The sequence below is a fragment of the Pteropus alecto genome, unplaced genomic scaffold (genome assembly GCF_000325575.1).
Source record: "Pteropus alecto unplaced genomic scaffold, ASM32557v1 scaffold7, whole genome shotgun sequence".
NCBI classification, from domain to species: Eukaryota; Metazoa; Chordata; class Mammalia; order Chiroptera; family Pteropodidae; genus Pteropus; species Pteropus alecto.
The window spans coordinates 10,549,877-10,569,265 of NW_006494614.1; the positions used below are offsets into that span (position 1 = coordinate 10,549,877).

The window sequence follows — 19,389 nt, forward strand, 5'->3', positions numbered from 1 at the left end:
ATGGGGAGAGGTCTCATTGTGTTCCTAAGTCTCCATAGGGGTAAAATGATGCCACAGTGGGGAAATGCTCAGTTTCGACCTTTCAAAAATAAAATGACTATGCTTGCATACTCGTTGTTAGGCAGGCAAATTAAATAATCATACACCTCCCCCTAGTTTTAACAGATAGCATCAGTATATGTACTCTCTCTATATAAAGACTGTTATGCTTAGTCCCTTCAATAAACCATAGGTGATAACATTTAATTTAGTGTGTGAAGTTTTCCATTCTGGTGAAAATTCAGTCTCATGTTGGAGTAGTGCTTGGCTTTGTTTGCTATCCACTGTTTTCTGTCTTTTTCTGTTACCCTTTTCCCAGTGGACTGTGTGCCTCCCTGTCTTGCCTGTGAGATTGTTCTTCTCTAATAAGCCTAGCTGCAGGATCAGTGTGTTCTTTTTGGCATTTCAAAATGTTAAAATAGTGAAATTGTTAAATGTTACCAAGATGAAACTGCTAGGAATGAAATTCTCCAGAAGAATCACTATATTTGTGGTATATTACAGTCTAATCCAAAAGAAAACTCCTTGAATCGGTTTACCTATTTTCTCAAGAAAGAAGCAGCTCCATTGATTAGCGTTGATAAGTATTTAGTATGCAGTGTCAGCTTATTAATTACTAAGGCAAAGCCTGAAAAACTCTTTCAAAACAATTGTGTGACATTCTTCTTTGCTTTGACTCAGGATTAACATTAACCACCAGGAAATTTAGAAAGGCTCCTTGGTTGTCTTGCATATTAGTGTTTGGAATTAGAATTGGAATACTTTGCTGTATAAGAATAAACCATTATGAAATGGAACTTATAATAATAGTTTATGGTTCACTATGCTTAACAAATGTTTCTTGCCCTCCAAAACAGTTGACCTAATAAAGAAGGGTATTATTTCCCATCATTAGCTCTCCAGGAATGCTGAAAAAAAAAATCATAAATTTGAAAATCCTTAACAACACATGATGAGTAAAACAAGATTTGGTTATAGCATCTTGAATTTGGTCAGTAAGATGGAGCCTTTACTTTAGGTTGCTGCCTGTTGTTCTAGGGCGTAATTATGTTAGCTCAGTTGCGTGAAGAACACAGATGAGAGCTTTCATTCTTGCAAAAAGGGATGCCGTGTCTCCACAGCGTAAGTCTGTCTCTTCTATTTTTGTACTCATCATTTTCTAATTGAACCGACAAATTAGTTAGAATGAATCCAGCATTTGGGTTTAAATTATTTATCATTCTGCTTTTGACTCTGAAACAACCTGGACCCAATATTGTTTGAAAAATTGTGCTGAGGCCAGGTTTATTGTTTGCATATCTATAATTTGAGGGACCACAAGCTCTGCTGATTTTTTTTTTTCTTGACTGGTAGAGAAGTTAAAGAATAAGAGCTAATCAAAACCAATTGATGTACTTTAACTACATATTTTTCACCCCTGAATCTCCAACTCTTTCCTAATCCGGTTCTGTAACAATGTTAACTTTATATTATAACTACAGGAATGTTGTTTCTGAGGGGTGGGAGGAGTCAACACTTTGCCACTGAATTGCTATTAAATGTTTTGGTAACCATTTAATTAGATCAGATTAACTTCATAACATATTATAGATCAACTCATATTTCTCTCAGATATTTTCTGGACTAAAATAAACAATAGCTGTCATCCAGAATATATATATAATGTGTATATATAGTCAAATTATATACTACATAATTTTAGATGACTAGATGTATAAATACTTTTATACATAGGTATGAACAAAGTTTTTCATAGATGTATATCATGTTCAAACATATAGGCACGTTGCCTTTATATATTTGAATGCACAATTCAGGTTTTAAATAAATACTACAGATTTAAATGTCCAAATTTAGGGTGATTGTGTAGATGGACACTGAAGACTCAAGGCAAAAGGAAGTACCTACATTGAATCAAAACAAGGCTGTTCTTATTTTCCACTATCCAGTGGAACTCTGTTCCAGTCCCATGTGTTCTAAGAATCTTGCAAAGATGCCAGAATGGGCATAACCACATTCGGTTATAGTTTTATCATAAACACTAATTAATGGGTTTAACACAATCTTGCTAATTGTTTGTTATTTGGGGGAAGAAAATTGAAGGAAAGTTGGAAGAAAACATACAAAGTTATTACTATATCACAATGCATATTAACATGGTAATACTTGTTACATACATATAACACATTATAATACTATCACAAGTAAGTTACAGCTATAGGAAATTTTTGAGGGATGGAAAGGGAGTGTTATGTTTAGTGGCTTTCCAGTACCTCTCTTGGTACTATGCAAGTGGTTTGATGTTAGGTGAATTTTTATCTCAAACAGGCCTGCATGGATAATAGGTATGTTTTGGATTTATCAGTAATAATAGATCAAAATTATTACATAAAGTAATCAGTGATTACCTCCAGTTCATAATATAAAATATTTACCAAAAGTTTTCCTGGGTCATATTTCTGCAGTGAACAAGGTACCTCATAGAAAATAAAGTACTATATTTTATTATAATAGCTTTCCTAGGATAGCTGCAATTAACAAACATATTCTTGATCTAGTTTTCTTTGATATTTTCCATTAGATTATTAATGTATAAACTCTAATTTAAGTTTCATTTGGACAGGTTAATTGCATAACCTAGTGACCATGGAATTCTTGAGGTTCACAGTTGTGTTTGTATAGATTTTTGAGGGAAGAATTGTTTACTTACCAAACCTGAGCAAGTGGGCCTGGCAGAGTCATAGTAGTTGTTTCAGAATACTACGAATTCTATTTTAGACTCAGCTGGCAAAATTTTTGCACCTGCACTTTAGGAAAACTTTCAAAGTTTTGCTTTGTTTGTTTTGTTTTCTTTTGTTTTTTGAGTATGAGAATTGGGACTGATTATGTGGGAATTGATATTTTGTAGCTAACTCTTTTTTTAACCCATTGTGCTATTGCATTATAGTCTGTATTTTTGAATAAGATTCCTAAGTAGATTTTGCATTTTTTGAATGCAACAAGGGATATAATTTCCATTTTTCCCTAACACAGACAGCGAATCATTTTTCCCTGAGTCCAAAATTTTATTATCTAATGTCTTAAATTTCCACTCTAACTTAATTGTTTAGAGTTTAGATTCATTGAATAGAAATTTGATATCTTCGGTTTGATTTCTTACCACCATTATCAACGCTGAATAGCATTTTAAATTATATTTTAACACTTAGAGGTAAAGGGCAGTATAGTTTCCTAAATTTGACAGTGTAATATCTATTTTTTTAAATTCCTACTAGCAAATTCCATGCTATTGCTTTTTAAAGAAAAGCAGAGGCATTTTTCAAAGATGTGCCAGGCAATCTGTTATGGTAGTTGAGTATCCTGGCAAATGCTTTCACAGACTGTGTATGTCAGTAGTATATTTAAATGTAATTAAAATAAAATACAATTAGGAAATAACGTTTGTCAAGTTTATGTTTAAATGGGAGAGTTCCCCTCTTTTCTTCATTTCTTCATTCATGTTTTTAGATTTTATATTTAGAGAGATAATTGGAATCAATATGAGTTCTATAAATTAAGTTATAAGGAGTTTCACATTTAAATTGGTGATAAATTCTATTATGCTCTTAAAAAACACAAGTTTCTGCTTTCACATATGGACATTTGTACTAGAATATTTTATAACATTGATTCTGTTGGCCGAGAGGCTAAAAATGATGTCTTTTTTAATATAGCAAGTGAACCAAAATCATAGGTAGTATGGCTTTATCACTCTTGCTTGCTTTTTAACTGAGCTATATTTAAAAATAAATCAACTTGATTTATTCTTTACAAGAAAGATTTAATTTAATGCCACCATGATCTGTGTATTTGGGATTATTCTGGTGTGGGTTGTTAATTGGACCAGATTTTTAACTCATTTTAATGCATTGATACCAGAATTTGTGTTTTCTACAGCTTTTCTGTAAGTTGGGGTGATCAAGTAATATGCATGGGGAGAAAAAGGAAAACTAAACAACTTAACACATAACCAAAGTAAGCAAAAGGTTGTCCAAAGAATCATTTGCATATGTGGGAATATGACTTTGAAAAATGTATAGCTACCTTTGGAAATTATATCTAAGTTCTTACAAATTTTTAAAAAAGATATCTTTCAATGATTTTAGTCAGCTAGGAAACTAATTAAGAGTAATCTATGATCTATTTTTATTGATGAAATAATTAGAAAGGGAACAATCTGCTTAGAGTCACATAATTTAGTGCTTTGGCATAAATTTCCATATATTTATAACTTTTAGGTAGTTTTGAAAGATACTTGCCATCTATAAGCAGTGTAAATTGCGTAATTACCAGGGTAATTTGCAGTGGATCTGCATTACCTGGGCCTACTGCAAAATTTCCATTTTAGTTTCTTGTTTTCTTGGTTCATCTCCTATGATACATTATTTTATGATTTTGAAAAAGGAAGAACAGAAACAAAAACATTTCCATTTTAAAAAACTGGAATGTTAACTACTTTTACTTTTTTCCTGTTCTTTTATGCTCAGTAACTACGAGTTCCCTCAGAATGGTGTTGAAAGAAATGACTAACAGTCAGTCCTATGAAACTTTATGTAGATTTTGTCAGTAGGATTAGGAGAAAATGGTGTGGCGTTCTTAATTTATATCTGCACACTGGACACTTACGTATTATATTTTGAAGCCACTTTTCTTTGCTGGACAAAATATATAACAATAAGTTTTCTAAAAAAGTGCAGAGGAGCCCTGAATTGTAGGATGAAAAACCTTGAGAGGTTCTTCATTCCTTATGCTTATTTTCAGGCTAGACTACATTATTCTGTTCCAATCAAATAGAAATGGCTTAGTTTTAAAGCTCTTCTGTGAGAGACTAATTTATCATGAGCAGGCTCCCTTAGCAATCCATTTTAATGATCTAAAAACCTATACTCATAGAATAGTCTTTCTATCTAACTTCAATTCTTCTTAAAGGTTAATTCTATTCCCCACTCCCACACCCACCCAGTTAGTCTTTTTCATAGGTCTCCATAATCTTTAACAATGATTCTTAAACTACAGTGTATTAGAATCTCCTGAAGGCCTTGGTAAAACACAGATGGACCCTAGCCTTAGAGTTTCTGTTTCTGTAGGACTGAGGTGGAACCTGAGAATTTGCATTTCTCTTAAGTTTTCAGGTGATGCTGAAGCTGCTGGAGACCACCCTTTGAGAGCCACTGACTATAAAATAACTCTGCATGCACTTACAAACCACTGTGGGACTTCTCAAATTGTTCTTTAAGATGTACACTGGAATTTGTCAGTTCTTACCTATCTTATTTCCTAATTCTTTACCTTCACATCATTTTTTCTGCATATTTTCAGTTACTCAGCTCCATACAAAATTGCATAATTGCATCACACAAACCCTAGGAAGGATTTGACCTTGAATGAGTACAATAGAACTACCTCATGGTTTCAATGGCATAAAAATTCTGTACTCGCATCCAATTTGCATACTTTCTTCTTAATCATAACTACATTTCCAAAGCATATTTTTCATATTTACTGAAACCTAGTTCTTCAAGTTCTGTTTGTACATAATTACTTGCATCTTGAAAGCATATTTCTCTGTTTATATCTTGCATTGTTAGTACACACTGAAAATTTTTTAGTTAACGTTTCAACTAAAGTAGATGATACATAAGTACTTAGTTTTTAAAATCATGTCTGAACGGAACGCTGGATTTACACAATAATAAAAACTTTTAAAAATTATTTCAGGGAGAAAATGATAGGAAGAAAATTGAATTGTTTAGAAAGCTACTGTTATCCTCAGTTTGTATGAGTATTTGAACAAATATTCACTTCTCGTGAAATATTCCATTTTAGCCCCTGTAATAATAGAAAATAATTTTACATTCTTTTTCATCATAGAGTTATGACCTGTGTTGCTAATTTCATATTTGAAAATTGGAAAGCCAAATGTTTCATAAAATAGAAATCGGTTGCGTTTGTTACAGTTTGTTATTAGAATTGATTTTGGGCTCCTGAGACATTCCCTTCTTACTTTTAGCATCTCTTGGCGTAAACATATCATTCGTTTTCAGTAGGACTGCTTTCTTTTACTCATTCTTAATTACTTTCCTGAGGCAGAAGGCCAAATATTCACAATTAATTTTTATTAATGTATTAAATTTTCTCAACGTCCTTATGCTCCAGAAAAGCAATTTGAAATTTAGTTTTTGTAGGCAATAGTAATAACTCATTTTAACACTTCATAATATATTTTCTTATTTATGTTTTAATTAATTTAGTTGTAAAATACATAAAATGTTGTAGCAGGAGAAGTTGCTCAACCAAAGCAAGGACCATGTCCTGAATAGAAAAACAAGTCGCTTCCTAAGGGCTTATAAAAGCCACTCCATCTAGTGGTTGAATTTTCATATAACTTCTCTTGACAAGTTTTGAAAAGACACTTGCACATGGAGAAACTCATTTGGGAAAGATCAATGCATAATAGCATGTATTTGAGGGAAGGAAAAAGTCCATTATTATCGTAATTTCATACATCGTCTTTAAAGGTCTATCATCAGTGTGTAACTAGGATTCGTTCAGGGTTGTGCATATCACAAAGATCTCTTTATATATCACTGTTATGTGGCTAAACATTGCAGTTCATAATATACACCTGGGCTAAACAAGGATGATAATAAAAAGTAAATATCTTTGCCCATAATCTTCATTTGCTGTCAGTATAACTACTATTTGATACTGAGCTAAAAGATCCTGGGATACATAATTGTTGATGCTGTTTATGTAACTTTTACATTTGTGTATTTTTCTAGATGAAATTTTGTATGAGACCAAGACTCAGGTTTAATTCTCTAATAATCAACTGACTTTATGCCAAGGAAAACTATCCACAGTTAAATGCCATTCTGCTAAGATAGATCTGCCATGTTGCCCAAGCACACCAACATTCATTTAAAAAACAGGTTTTGAATACCTACCCTGTGCCAGACAGAGGACATACAAGGCCATATAAGATAGGTCCCTACAGTAAAAGTGTTCATAATCTGAAGAGTTTAGAAACAAGAAATACTGCTACAGGATGACTCATCATTACTCCAGAAAGAAAACCTCACAGCATATATAGGAGGGGATTTATACAACCCAGTAGTCTCTGTTGATGAAATATCATGTGCCTATTTCATGTATTCATATCCAATTCTAATCTGTCATCTGTGGGAGGGGAAGGGCAGATGGATGGGCTTTATTTGATGGGGTGAGGTAGAATGGAGAATCATTCTCCTTCTTCCTTGACCCATAGCCATTACACAGGTGCAGTACAGGGATATATAATGTCTACAGTGCTAGGCACAGGGTACGCACACAATAAAAATGTGTTAAGTGAAACATCTGAGGGCCTATAACTTTATATCCACCAGCCACATTTCTGTAGTCACACAGCTCTGTGCCCTTTGGGCACCAAGAGTATTCAAGAGCACTCTCTCATTGGAGCCCACTTTGATTTACAGGATTTCTTCTGTCTTGATTCTAGCCAAGATCTTAGGAACTAGCCACCATCTTCTTCCCTCTGGGTCTAAGAAAATCACACTGCTCAAGGTGGGAAGTAGAGTAATTTCAAGTGAGTTTGAATTTCTTTATATAGAGAATGAATGTGTAAAGCTTTTATTTACTGACAACAGTCCTGTCTCATTCACACCTAGAGAAGATACCCTCTTCATTCCTCACTGGTGTTGTGGAAACTGACATTACCATCCATAGTCCTAACAACTGACTAATGAAAAAAAAAACAAAACACTACCTGATTAAAAAAATAGTCTCAATTTTATTTATTATTTGCCAACAGTCACTACAAATAAGGTGCTAATCCAGGATTAGGATTTATAGTTTATAGTTAATTGTCATACTTTGTCCCTAAAGACATGAAGCAAGGATGATTTGCAAGTACCACGAGCATCCTTTTTGCTGTTAACAGATCATTCCTCCAGACTTTAGTTGTTCACTGTGTAAAATTATCATGCATTATTTGTTACCTCTTTTTCCCCAAATCAACTCTTCCCCCTTCCTTAGAAGTGGAAAGACGAGTATCTTATTAAATGGCTCCTGGACCTTAAAGTTAAGAGCATGGACTTTGAGTCATGCAGACCTGGTTGAGGTTTCAGCCCTCCCCCATCTCGTTGGAGACCTTGGACAAAGCATTTTACCTCTTGATTTTCTCATATGTAGAATGGAGATTGTTATAGCATCTATTTCATGTAAATATTTAACAAAAATAATATATATGCCTAGCACAATGCCTGGTATGTAAAAATTCAAATGTTTCCTATTGAAATACTTGGGAATTAGAATTTTCTCTGTTGCACATTTAAAACACCCAAATTCTTTGAGATTTGAACTGGAGAATCAAGACTTTGTTTTTAGTTGGATTCAAAGAGAAAATACTCTTTATTGAAGAATGAACAAGGAAATTGAAAAGTATGCTTAACCATTGGACACCATGTGGCACACTGAAACTATTGCTGTCCTTTGTAATGAACGTAAAAATAACCTATTTAATGAGTTCTGCATATATTATGGATCAGAATAATATATTCCTTTTGACTTTTAAGGACCAAACCTCATATGCAAGATAAAGACAATCTTATGGAGTAGTTTATATATGACCAGGCTTCTACTGAGTTGAAAACTTGGCATGTTTTGTTTCAAGGGAAGGCTGCTTCAATTATGCTTGATTACTTTCTTTACAGATTATGCAGAAAAGGTATCGCTCTATCTGAAAAAACATCAGAACAACAGAACAAAACTAAATGGTAAATGGATTTACTTGTAAAGATCAGCGACTCATTTCATTTGTATCTCTAATTTGCCTTTGTGATAGGCTCTTTGCGATAGGCATCATCACTAACTAGTGAGTGTTAATTGTAGTTTAAAGGCATCATTTCTTGAACCCTGATATTCTTTAAGTTTTAGCAAGCTTTTAAATTTTAAATAAGTAAGCATACTTCAAGTTTAATTTGAAAAGAAATACAGCCTCATACGTATCTTAATGTCTGTTTAGTTCATATTAATTGATGTATTTTTATGAAAAACTAATATTCATTTTGTTAGTAAGAATAGACCAGAGAAAATAGTGCATTTAATAACTTCTATTCTATTTTACAAAATAAATGGAAAGCTAAAGCTTTGAGAACCAATCAAGCATTACCAGCATAATGGAATTTTCTTTTAAATGTGAGAAAAGGAGCTGACATTAATACAAAGAAGAAGGATTATGTATTTTTGACTGAATTATCAGGATAATAAAGTCAATCCCTTATTTCTTTTTGCTATAGAAGATAATGCAAAAAGTTACCAAACTACTTTAATAATTCCAAAACTCTAATGACTAGGTAAGAGTTAGGAAAGACTCAATTGTCCACTCAACTGTAGCCGAAATATTATTGATCGAGTTATGTTGTTAGCTTATGAGATCTGCCATGTGTATGAGGACATGACTTAGACATAATACAATTATAAGAGTCAACTAATAAATTCCCTACTAACTTTAGAGAAATACATTAGCAAGTTATTTTTCTTGATCAAATTAGTAGAAACCAGACATGTTCCCAGAAATGAAAGGAAAATAACAAACAAATACAGACACTGGCACCGTCATTCTTTTGGACCATCCACAAAGTGCTTCTATGAGGTGAGCCAAGCAGAACAACATAGAACTGACAAAGAAAGTAGGGAAAAAACAGGGTTAAGGCAGGGCCTGGGACTCTGGCATTTGCTACTCTGAACTCCTATCAATTTGGAAACTATGAGTTCGACATTTCTCGTTAAAGCATTTATAAACTTAGGATATTAGAGAAAGAGCCTGCCTTGTCGGCTGATACAGTCTGTGACTGACGCTTCCAGGGGGTTTTCTGCCTTCTTGGACAGGGCAACCTGCAGGAATCAAATACTGCCTACTGTCTGTTCCCCCAGAGATACTGTACAGGCCAGAATTGCAAGAATTTTTATTCCAGATAGAACAGTGATTAATATCTAAATTATTGAAATGTCTCTCTAAAACAAAGGTCTCCAGCTGGGCAATGAAGACTAAAATAACCTGCTATTAAATTATACCGATCTAGAAAAGCTGCTATTTGAAGTCTTGTTTTGAAGATTTTCTCAATGCTCACCGTAATCAGAATACAGATGTTTTATACCCTTAATGGTTATAGAAACAAATATATAGACGCTGGGTAGACTTTAAAAAAACTCCATGTTGGTTCCATATCCATTAAATTTCTTTGATGATACCATAGCTTGCTAGCTGATGTATAAGTTTGGGGGTGGTAGACAGGCAGGTATGCATATAGAGAGACAAAAAGAACAGGTACGCAACACATTAAAATATTTTTATTGTTATTAAGAAGGCATGATTTATAGCTTAAATTATTAGAATGTTTGTTATATGAAAGCAGAATTCTAGGAAAATCCCCTTAAATGTCATTCAATCATTCTTTTACTATAACTGTAATAAAAACCAACTGCTTCTTTAATAGGTATATCTACGCATCTTGCTAGAAATTTCCAATTATGATTTTCCCAGTAGCAAACAAAAACAAAATTAATGGTAGCTGTATCCCCCAAAGCTTAAACTATATTACTAATGAACTCTCAGAGAAAACTCTCGATAAAAAAAAATAAGCAGGTGGAAATTACCGTAATAATCCAAATGTAGAAATAAAGGCAAGAATTACTGAAATGCAGAGAACGGTTTCCCTGCCATGATCCCATTAACTTAAAATAGCTTGTGCACTGTGGTACTTGGACATTACTGACATCCTTGAACTGCACAAAATCCATGTATATTTTTTAACTGTATTCTTTAATTAAAGTTGGCTTATACTGGACAGAAATTACTTTATATCTCATAACCACATCATGCTCTGGCTCAGATTTTAACAAGCTAGTTTATTTTAATGAAAATTCTTGATTGCATTAAGATGGGAAATTATGATCATGTATGTGGTGATCGTAATGTAGAGTAAATCATAGGCACATGAGTTTTGCATTATGGAAATAGTCTGTGGTCCTTTTTATTTTTTCCACTTCATAGCTCTTCCAAATACTAAAATTTAAGTCCTTGAGGGCATGCCAGTAGGCAGATCCACCTTGAGGGGCTGGGATAGGAAATAGTGATTTAGTAGGAGGTAGTCTTAATTACTATGTATTGACAAAATGCTTCAATTTGTGTTTGTAAGAAGCTAGAAGACTTGGATATACAATACAAAATGGCTCTATCCTAGTTACTGTTAATACTTAAAACAGTACATAAAGTCCAAAGGCAGAAACTCCGAAGTCTGAGAGACATCAGTTCAGCTACAAACTTTTCATATTCTAGACAATTTATATCTAATGGCCTCTATTTCCTTGTCTGTGAAATGGGAATTATAAATAAGCACCTGATAGAGTTGTAATGACGATTTAATGATAGAATATATGTAGTCTCTCAAATGCCTGCAATATAACAAATGACATTCCTCCTCCCTTAACCATGTGTATATCTTCTATTTGCATCATGCTTTAAGTGCTGAGACAGAAATAAAAATCAAATAATGTAATGTAATGCCTATAATGTAATTAAGGCAATGAATTATCTTGATACATAATTGATAATATATGGCAAAGAGCCATAGTACTAAGAAATGATAATAATATTTATTAAGAGGTCAATTTTGTGCCAGGCACTATGTTAAGCGCTTTTTTAAATATTTAATTTTCAGAATAATTCTATGATTTAGAGATCTTCTTCCTCTTCCTCTGCCTTCCCATTTTACAGATGAAATACTGAGATTTTGAAAGACTAACACGGGTCTAACGCTAATCTTGGTCTGCTAATTTCTAATTCGGTGTTCCCTCCGTTGCTAGCGCCTTGACTGGTTGGAATCAGTGGGGAAAAGAAGGAGATAGGAACATCCCTGTCTTAGGTTAGAGAGATGGTGTCTCATAAAGGATAAAAGCAGCTCCAGACCCGTAGTGTCCAATATGGCAGCTACTTGCCACATGTGCCTGTTAAGCACTTGAAATGTGGCTAGTTCCACATGTTGAAATGATGATATTTTGGAAACAGTGAGTTAAATAAAATATGCTATTAAAATTAATTTCTCCTTTTACATTTTCCTTTTTACCTAGAGACAGAACTAAAATTGCACATGTGGCTCGCATTACATTTTCATTGGCCAACACTGCTCTAGAACTAGAACATCTGTGTTCATTCTGGCTCTGCTACCTACTAGCTGCGTGAATGGCAAATCACTTACCCTCTTTGTGACTTTTGTCTATAAAATGGAGCTAATAGCAGCACTCACCTCACACGACCAACGTGAAAATAAACAATTTGATACATATAAGAATGCCACATGCACATCATAAGCTCTCCGTAAGTGCTTAAAAAGGGAAAATCAGCAAGACTTAGTTGTCTATCTGATTATAGAGGCCAAGAAGGAGGAGGCGTTCTGGGGTAAGTCCAAAGTATGAGCTTGGACGAATAGAAAGATTATTCACAATAACATGAGAAATGTGAAAACTGTAATGACTGAAGGTAATTCATTGCAGCATTATTGGTAACAGCAGGAGATGATAAACAACCTAAACCTCCATCAGTAGGAGGCTGGTCACATTCATCTGAAGGCTACTTAAGGCAGCTGCCAAATGGAGGGAGGCTTTGTGGACTACCGTGGAATTGTCTTTTAAGTGGAAAAGCAAGGTACAGAACACTGTGTTTAAAAAGAAAGTAAAGGGGGAATGAATATACGTATTTACTTGAATATTCATGGAACACTTCTGGAAGGCACAATAAGAAACTTTTTGCTTCTGAGCAGGAAAGCTAGTTGGCTGGGACATCAGAATGAGAGAGATTGACTCTCCTGTACCTTTTTTATCTTTTGAATTTTGAATAGTTTGAATGTAATAATATGAATAATATAAATTTCAAATAAATTAGTTTTCAATTGGGAAGTATGAAGGAAGAGTTAGTTACTTGAGAGAAGATGGGTTGGACTGGCTCTAGGTAGCAGCTTGTAAATTGTTGGCCTCGAGCTTTGGTTTTCGAGTGAAATATCCATTGAATTAATTACCTTTCTCTCCTCAAATTTTAAGAAAAGGCCAGTAAATATTATTAAATTACTGCTTTTATATACCAGTTAATAAAATTCAACTGTCACCTATTAGGTTTATGTGACTATTTCTAAGAGTTCAGCTCTCTTCCTCATCTGCTATCATGTTGTCAGCTGGTGAATCATATAAGAAAAATAGACAATATAGAAATCATAAAAAAAATCATAAAAAAATAGACAAAGTAGAAATCCCGTTCTAGTTATGGTAATAAATATATTAACTCAGGATTAAATGATAAGATGCCCTGTCTCCATCCACACTAATTCTACATACTCTTGGCATAAACATCATGGGGAAGCTACCTTTAACCCCATAGATTGGCTGCTGTCACAGCATCCTATATGTCCCCAATTGTAGCTGTCACCACACTTTCTCATAATTATGGGGTCAGCTGCCTGTCTCTGCTACACCGTACTTCATGTGGTCAAGAACTCTTTCTTGATGCAGTTGTGCCCCTGGTGCCTAGTACAGTGCCTGGAACATAGTGGGTGCTCCATAATTTGTTGAATGGACAAATAAATGAATTATTAATTCAGATAGGTAGGATGTCTATATTTAGCATGTTTAAATTTGTTCCAAGATAATGACTATCTTTTTTTTCCTTGTAGTACAGTATAATATTTTTAGAAACAACAAAAAGACCATAAATAAAATATTGGTTTTATTATTTAGTTATTATATTAAATAATTATATAATTATTTTAATTATTATAGATATCACTCAGCACTTATAATATTTTTTATGAGCTAAAGACCCCAATGGCCACATTATAAACAAACATTTACAAACAGTAAAATTTTCTGGCTGTTGATTTTGAAACAAAACAAAATTGCTTAGCTTATAATTGAAGAGCTCTTACAATTTGGCCTCTCCTCTCAGTCGTCCTTATTTCCAGTGCCATCCACATAGATGATGAGGTCTGTCTCCTGTCTTCCAGCATGCTTGTGTCACCACACCACTGATGGGGACGCTGCCAAGAAGTACTGTCTGTCATCACTCCTTTCCAGTGATAAAGATCTTGGTCTTTCCATGAGCCTCAGTGCAAGTTTGTCCTTCATGACATGACATTTTTCTTGGTTGGTGTAGACATTTTAGAAGTTCATCTCAGCCATGGCTCAGTCCAAATGTTTCCTCTTGGTGAGGAAATTTGCCTGATGGAGCCAGGACTGGAAGCTGGATTTTCCCACCATGGCCACATGCTTCTTCTGGTTCTCTGCAGTCTCTTCCAACCCCCTATACAGTCAATACAGAGGCTGCACGACTCAATCCCTGACTCCACACTTTCTTGTTCTTTGGTTGTCTTGCAAGTTCAGTCTTACCTGTGTGACAAGGTGATAATGTCTTCAAGAGCAGAGATTGTGTGACATGTTGCTTCCCCTGTCCCCCACCAGTATGTGTGTGACAGTAGAAGCCAGGTGGTAAACACTTCCTGACATGACTGTGAAATGCACACTATACCCAAGATACATTCTTCACTTGACTAATGGACCCTAGAGGTCCATACAGGATTCATACAGTGACATATCTGAAGAGCTTAAATAAGGAAAGAAATGTGTTTCTGGTACGTGCCACATCACAAACTTTCAGCTGCCTTTTCTTTAACTAAGCAACTAACTCATTTTGTTGACTGCATATTACAAGGATTTTACCTGTGTTCAGAGACAGGAATGAAATAACATGATGGTACTCATTACATTGTATTGTTATTTTTTAAATTCTCCTAGTTTTCTCACCATTCAGCTTATTTGTTTTCCCTCTGTTAGGATTCCCTGCTGCGGGTCTCTTTCTCAGTCATTTTGAGTTTGGCCTAATCGAAGACGGAGGTTATGAAGTCGATCCTAGATGGCCTTGCAGATACGACCTTCCGCACCATCACCACAGACCTCCTGTATGTGGGCTCAAATGACATTCAGTACGAAGATATCAAAGGCGACATGGCATCCAAATTAGGGTACTTCCCACAGAAATTTCCTCTGACTTCCTTTAGGGGAAGTCCTTTCCAAGAAAAGATGACTGCAGGAGACAACCCCCAGCTGGTCCCAGCAGACCAAGTGAACATGACTGAATTTTACAATAAGTCTCTTTCATCCTACAAAGAAAATGGAGAGAACATTCAGTGTGGGGAGAACTTCATGGACATGGAGTGCTTCATGATTCTGAACCCCAGCCAGCAACTGGCCATCGCCGTGCTGTCCCTCACACTGGGCACCTTCACGGTCCTGGAAAACCTGCTGGTGCTGTGTGTCATCCTCCACTCCCGCAGTCTCCGCTGCAGGCCTTCTTACCACTTCATCGGCAGCCTGGCAGTGGCAGACCTCCTGGGGAGTGTCATTTTTGTCTACAGCTTCGTTGACTTCCACGTGTTCCACCGCAAAGATAGCCCCAATGTGTTTCTGTTCAAATTGGGCGGTGTCACGGCCTCCTTCACGGCCTCGGTGGGCAGCCTGTTCCTCACAGCCATCGACAGATACATATCTATTCACAGGCCCCTGGCCTATAAGAGAATCGTCACTAGGCCCAAGGCCGTGGTAGCATTTTGCCTGATGTGGACCATAGCGATCGTGATCGCTGTGCTGCCTCTCCTGGGCTGGAACTGCAAGAAGCTGCAATCCGTTTGCTCAGATATTTTCCCACTCATTGACGAAACCTACCTGATGTTCTGGATCGGGGTCACCAGTGTGCTGCTGCTGTTTATCGTGTACGCCTACATGTACATTCTCTGGAAGGCTCACAGCCACGCGGTCCGCATGATTCAGCGCGGCACCCAGAAGAGCATCATCATCCACACATCAGAGGACGGCAAGGTACAGGTGACTCGGCCAGATCAAGCCCGCATGGACATTAGGCTGGCCAAGACCCTGGTCCTGATCCTTGTGGTTTTAATTATCTGCTGGGGCCCTCTGCTTGCGATCATGGTGTATGACGTCTTTGGGAAGATGAACAAGCTCATTAAGACAGTGTTTGCATTCTGCAGTATGCTCTGCCTCCTAAATTCCACCGTGAACCCCATCATCTATGCTTTGAGGAGCAAGGACCTGAGACATGCTTTCCGGAGTATGTTCCCCTCGTGTGAAGGCACCGCGCAGCCTCTTGATAACAGCATGGGGGATTCGGACTGCCTGCACAAACATGCAAACAATGCAGCCAGTGTTCACAGGGCTGCAGAGAGCTGCATCAAGAGCACGGTCAAGATCGCCAAGGTGACCATGTCTGTGTCCACAGACACGTCTGCCGAGGCTGTGTGAGCCTGACGCCTCCCTAGCAGCACAGGAAAAGAAGTTCATTTTTTTTTTTTTTAAAGCTCAAAATCTAGAAGAGTCTTTCATATCATCGGTTATATTTTTTAAGTTTACTATGCGCACTGAAAAAGCGATTGTCACCATGATCAGTTGTCTGTTCTCTAACACTTCAATAGTGTAGGTTCTCAAACTCAGTTCTCCAGGGGTTTACAGTGAAGAAAGCTTTTTGCTTAAGTGACTGGAAGGTCCTTCAAAGTCTCAACGAAATAGGAGGGAAACCTTTGGCTACATAATTTTAAGTCTAAGTACCAATAGAAAAATGCCATCAAGTGAGTAATGCCTTTGTAACCACAACTTTCATTATAATGTGAAATGTGTTTATCCATCAGTATCAGAGATGTCCATTTTCACATCAGTTATAGTACTGAAGTAGAGCTGTTTTATAGAATGTATTGTGTCCCGTAAAATGTGTATCAGTGTTTACTATGTGTTGTTTATATTTGTCTAGTTCAGTAAAACTGAAAAGTAGAATTTTATGAAAACAATGAATATAAGCAGTGGACATATGCCAATGAGACCACTTTTTAAAAAAGTATTGCCCATGATATAACTTTAGAAACCTTAATATTTTTTCAAACATCTCTATTTAAATTTGACATTGGAAATAACCGTAAAGGTTTATTTTTCTGTTAATACAACAAGAAGAATTTGAAGACTATTCAAAGTATTGAGCAGAATTCATTGACACTTAAAAATTTATTAGCTCTGCATTTTCATATGAGGACATTTATTATCTTCTGGACTATAGCTGTTCTCTTGGGTGATGGATTGCAATTAGAATAAAAGAGAGAAAGCATATTGACTTTTTTGACTGACATCTCTGACTTTCTTTAGTCTTTAGCTATTACTGGACCTCTTAAGACAGCATGTGTCAATCTTAATGTATATTGTTATCACTGTGCAATTGCTGTTTACTTGAAGAGTATTGTATTTCTATATTCCAGGTTTAAGTAGATTTCATGCCTGGGTGGCCAAACAACAGTCTTCATTTTTTTCTTAATTGAAAAGAAATATTGTCTGGATCAGTAAAATTATACTGTGAGTGTGAATATAAATGTGTGTATGTGCGTATTTCTATTCTGTAACTGTTACAGTAATGTCATAAAGTGAGAAAACTGTGACCAAGTGTAAACTGTACCACTTGCTGCACTCTTGTACATGAATTCAGTTTCTAAAATTGAGTTCATCCAAAATCTTGTTGATAAAAATACTGACCATAAACATTCAGAATCCCCCCCACCCCCACCCACCTTTAAGAGATTGGGACAAGTGTTACGAAATCGACCTTTAGGTATTCCACAAGACCAATGTTTAGCAAGGAAAAATCAGTAATGAACATTTAAGTGAAGGTCTGTATTTACAGTGTAAATGTCAGGAAATGAGAGTGTTTTGGCTTCTGAGCACCTAATATCAATCGAGCCCATGGAACTATAAGTCCTTATAGGAAAGTGATTCTAAAAGACCTTCAGTGGTAACATTTTTCAGTTATATTTGTAGGCAGTGTGATCCTAGTTTAAGGAGCAGTATACACCGCCTGTGGAAATAGGATGACCAGGTCTGGCCCATGTGGCTAAGGAGGCCTATCAGACAGAAAAGGGCAGTGAGGAGCTGACACACTTGTGATTGAAGCCTGGATGACATATGGCTGCCTCTGTGCTTCACTCAGATCCCCCTGGGGACAACCCATCACCAGCTTTGTCTGGATAGGTTTGAGCTAAGGAATAGACCTCACCTCTGCTCCTGGTTATTAAGATCTGCTAAAGCATGACAATGAGCATGGCTTTCTTTCCTCTTACACCCTAGTCTCTTACTCCTTAATGGTGCCATGGGTGCTCTGAATTAGGCCCTTTCCTAGTAAGCATTGATGTTGCTTAAGAAACTATTTGGCTCTAACAAACTTTACTTAAAATCTTCTCCTTATGCAGATAGAACATGGCTCCTGCAGGATCCAGAGGCCTGCATTACATGAAATGAAGTGGAGAGCTAGTTTTTCTGGTGATTTTTAGGTGTTAAATACTTACACAGCCTATTGGGGTCTTCTTGCAGCATATGTTCTAAGGCTGAATGTAGCCTGTGGACCAAGCTGGGATACTTTTAATCATTTGTCTATACAGCTGGAATCCACCTGCTGGATCTCTTACTTTACCTCTCTGTGGTATGCAGATGAGGGCTTAGGGTGCTAGAGGATTAATAAGATCTCTTCAGAAAAAGGAGAAGAGATTATTTATTTAAAACAACAACAACAACAACAACTCACCACAACCTAGTTTCCATTTAAGAAAGGCCACTCTTGTCCCGCATTATTTTGACTATTAATCCACATGTCCCAGAGCTCTCCAGGCAGTACCAACTTTCTTCTTATAGCTATGAAGACCTGGTGAAGATGAAGTTCTAGTTATTGGTAGAAAAACTCCAGGATTCATATTTGAAACTGTATTTGTGTGTATGCAATGTAGATTTTATAGTGTATTGTGCTTTCAGGATCTAAATCATATATAATAAATTAAGGGACCATGGGGCTGATAGCACTAGACTTGGTGCTTATTGATATTCTAAGAAATATCTGTGAAATATTATGTATATGTTACACTACATTTTACAACATTTAAATTAGTTTGATTCACTTTGACACTTTTAACATTTCTTAACCCATTACTCAAATGTTCTCCCCGTGAATATACTCATTAATTACCACTTATTAGTATGATTCCTTAATTAGACCATTAATTTAAATATAACTTAGATTTCAGTAAGTTTTATGAAGTTTCACTCCAAAATTATCTACTTTCTTCTGAGGGTAATATATTTGTCCTGACATTCATTTCACCATCACATATGTCTTCAGAAAGGGCCAAATTTCCAACCTGCTCAATTTCTTCAGAGTAATGATAAACATGT

The 19,389-nt window shown here is 35.8% G+C and overlaps 1 protein-coding gene across 2 annotated transcripts; it reads left to right on the plus strand.

Annotated features, from left to right (window-relative positions):
- The first annotated feature begins 1,096 nt into the window (after positions 1-1,096).
- CNR1 (cannabinoid receptor 1) lies at positions 1,097-16,497 on the plus strand. Of its 2 annotated transcripts, none has more exons than XM_006926321.1 (2): positions 1,097-1,161; positions 14,956-16,464. In XM_006926321.1, exon 2 carries the CDS (start codon positions 15,019-15,021, stop codon positions 16,435-16,437), a length of 1,419 nt encoding a protein of 472 aa, XP_006926383.1. In that variant the 5' UTR covers positions 1,097-1,161; positions 14,956-15,018; the 3' UTR covers positions 16,438-16,464. The 2 variants fall into 2 exon arrangements, with proteins under 2 accessions (XP_006926383.1, XP_006926385.1); XM_006926323.1 differs by lacking the exon at positions 1,097-1,161 and having other exon boundaries at positions 14,956-15,080; positions 15,180-16,497.
- Positions 16,498-19,389: the final 2,892 nt, after the last annotated feature.

Bases quoted from the DNA above. Each gene is read 5' to 3' on its own strand.
- CNR1 (XM_006926321.1), top strand. From the start codon at position 15,019: ATGAAGTCGATCCTAGATGGCCTTGCAGATACGACCTTCCGCACCATC.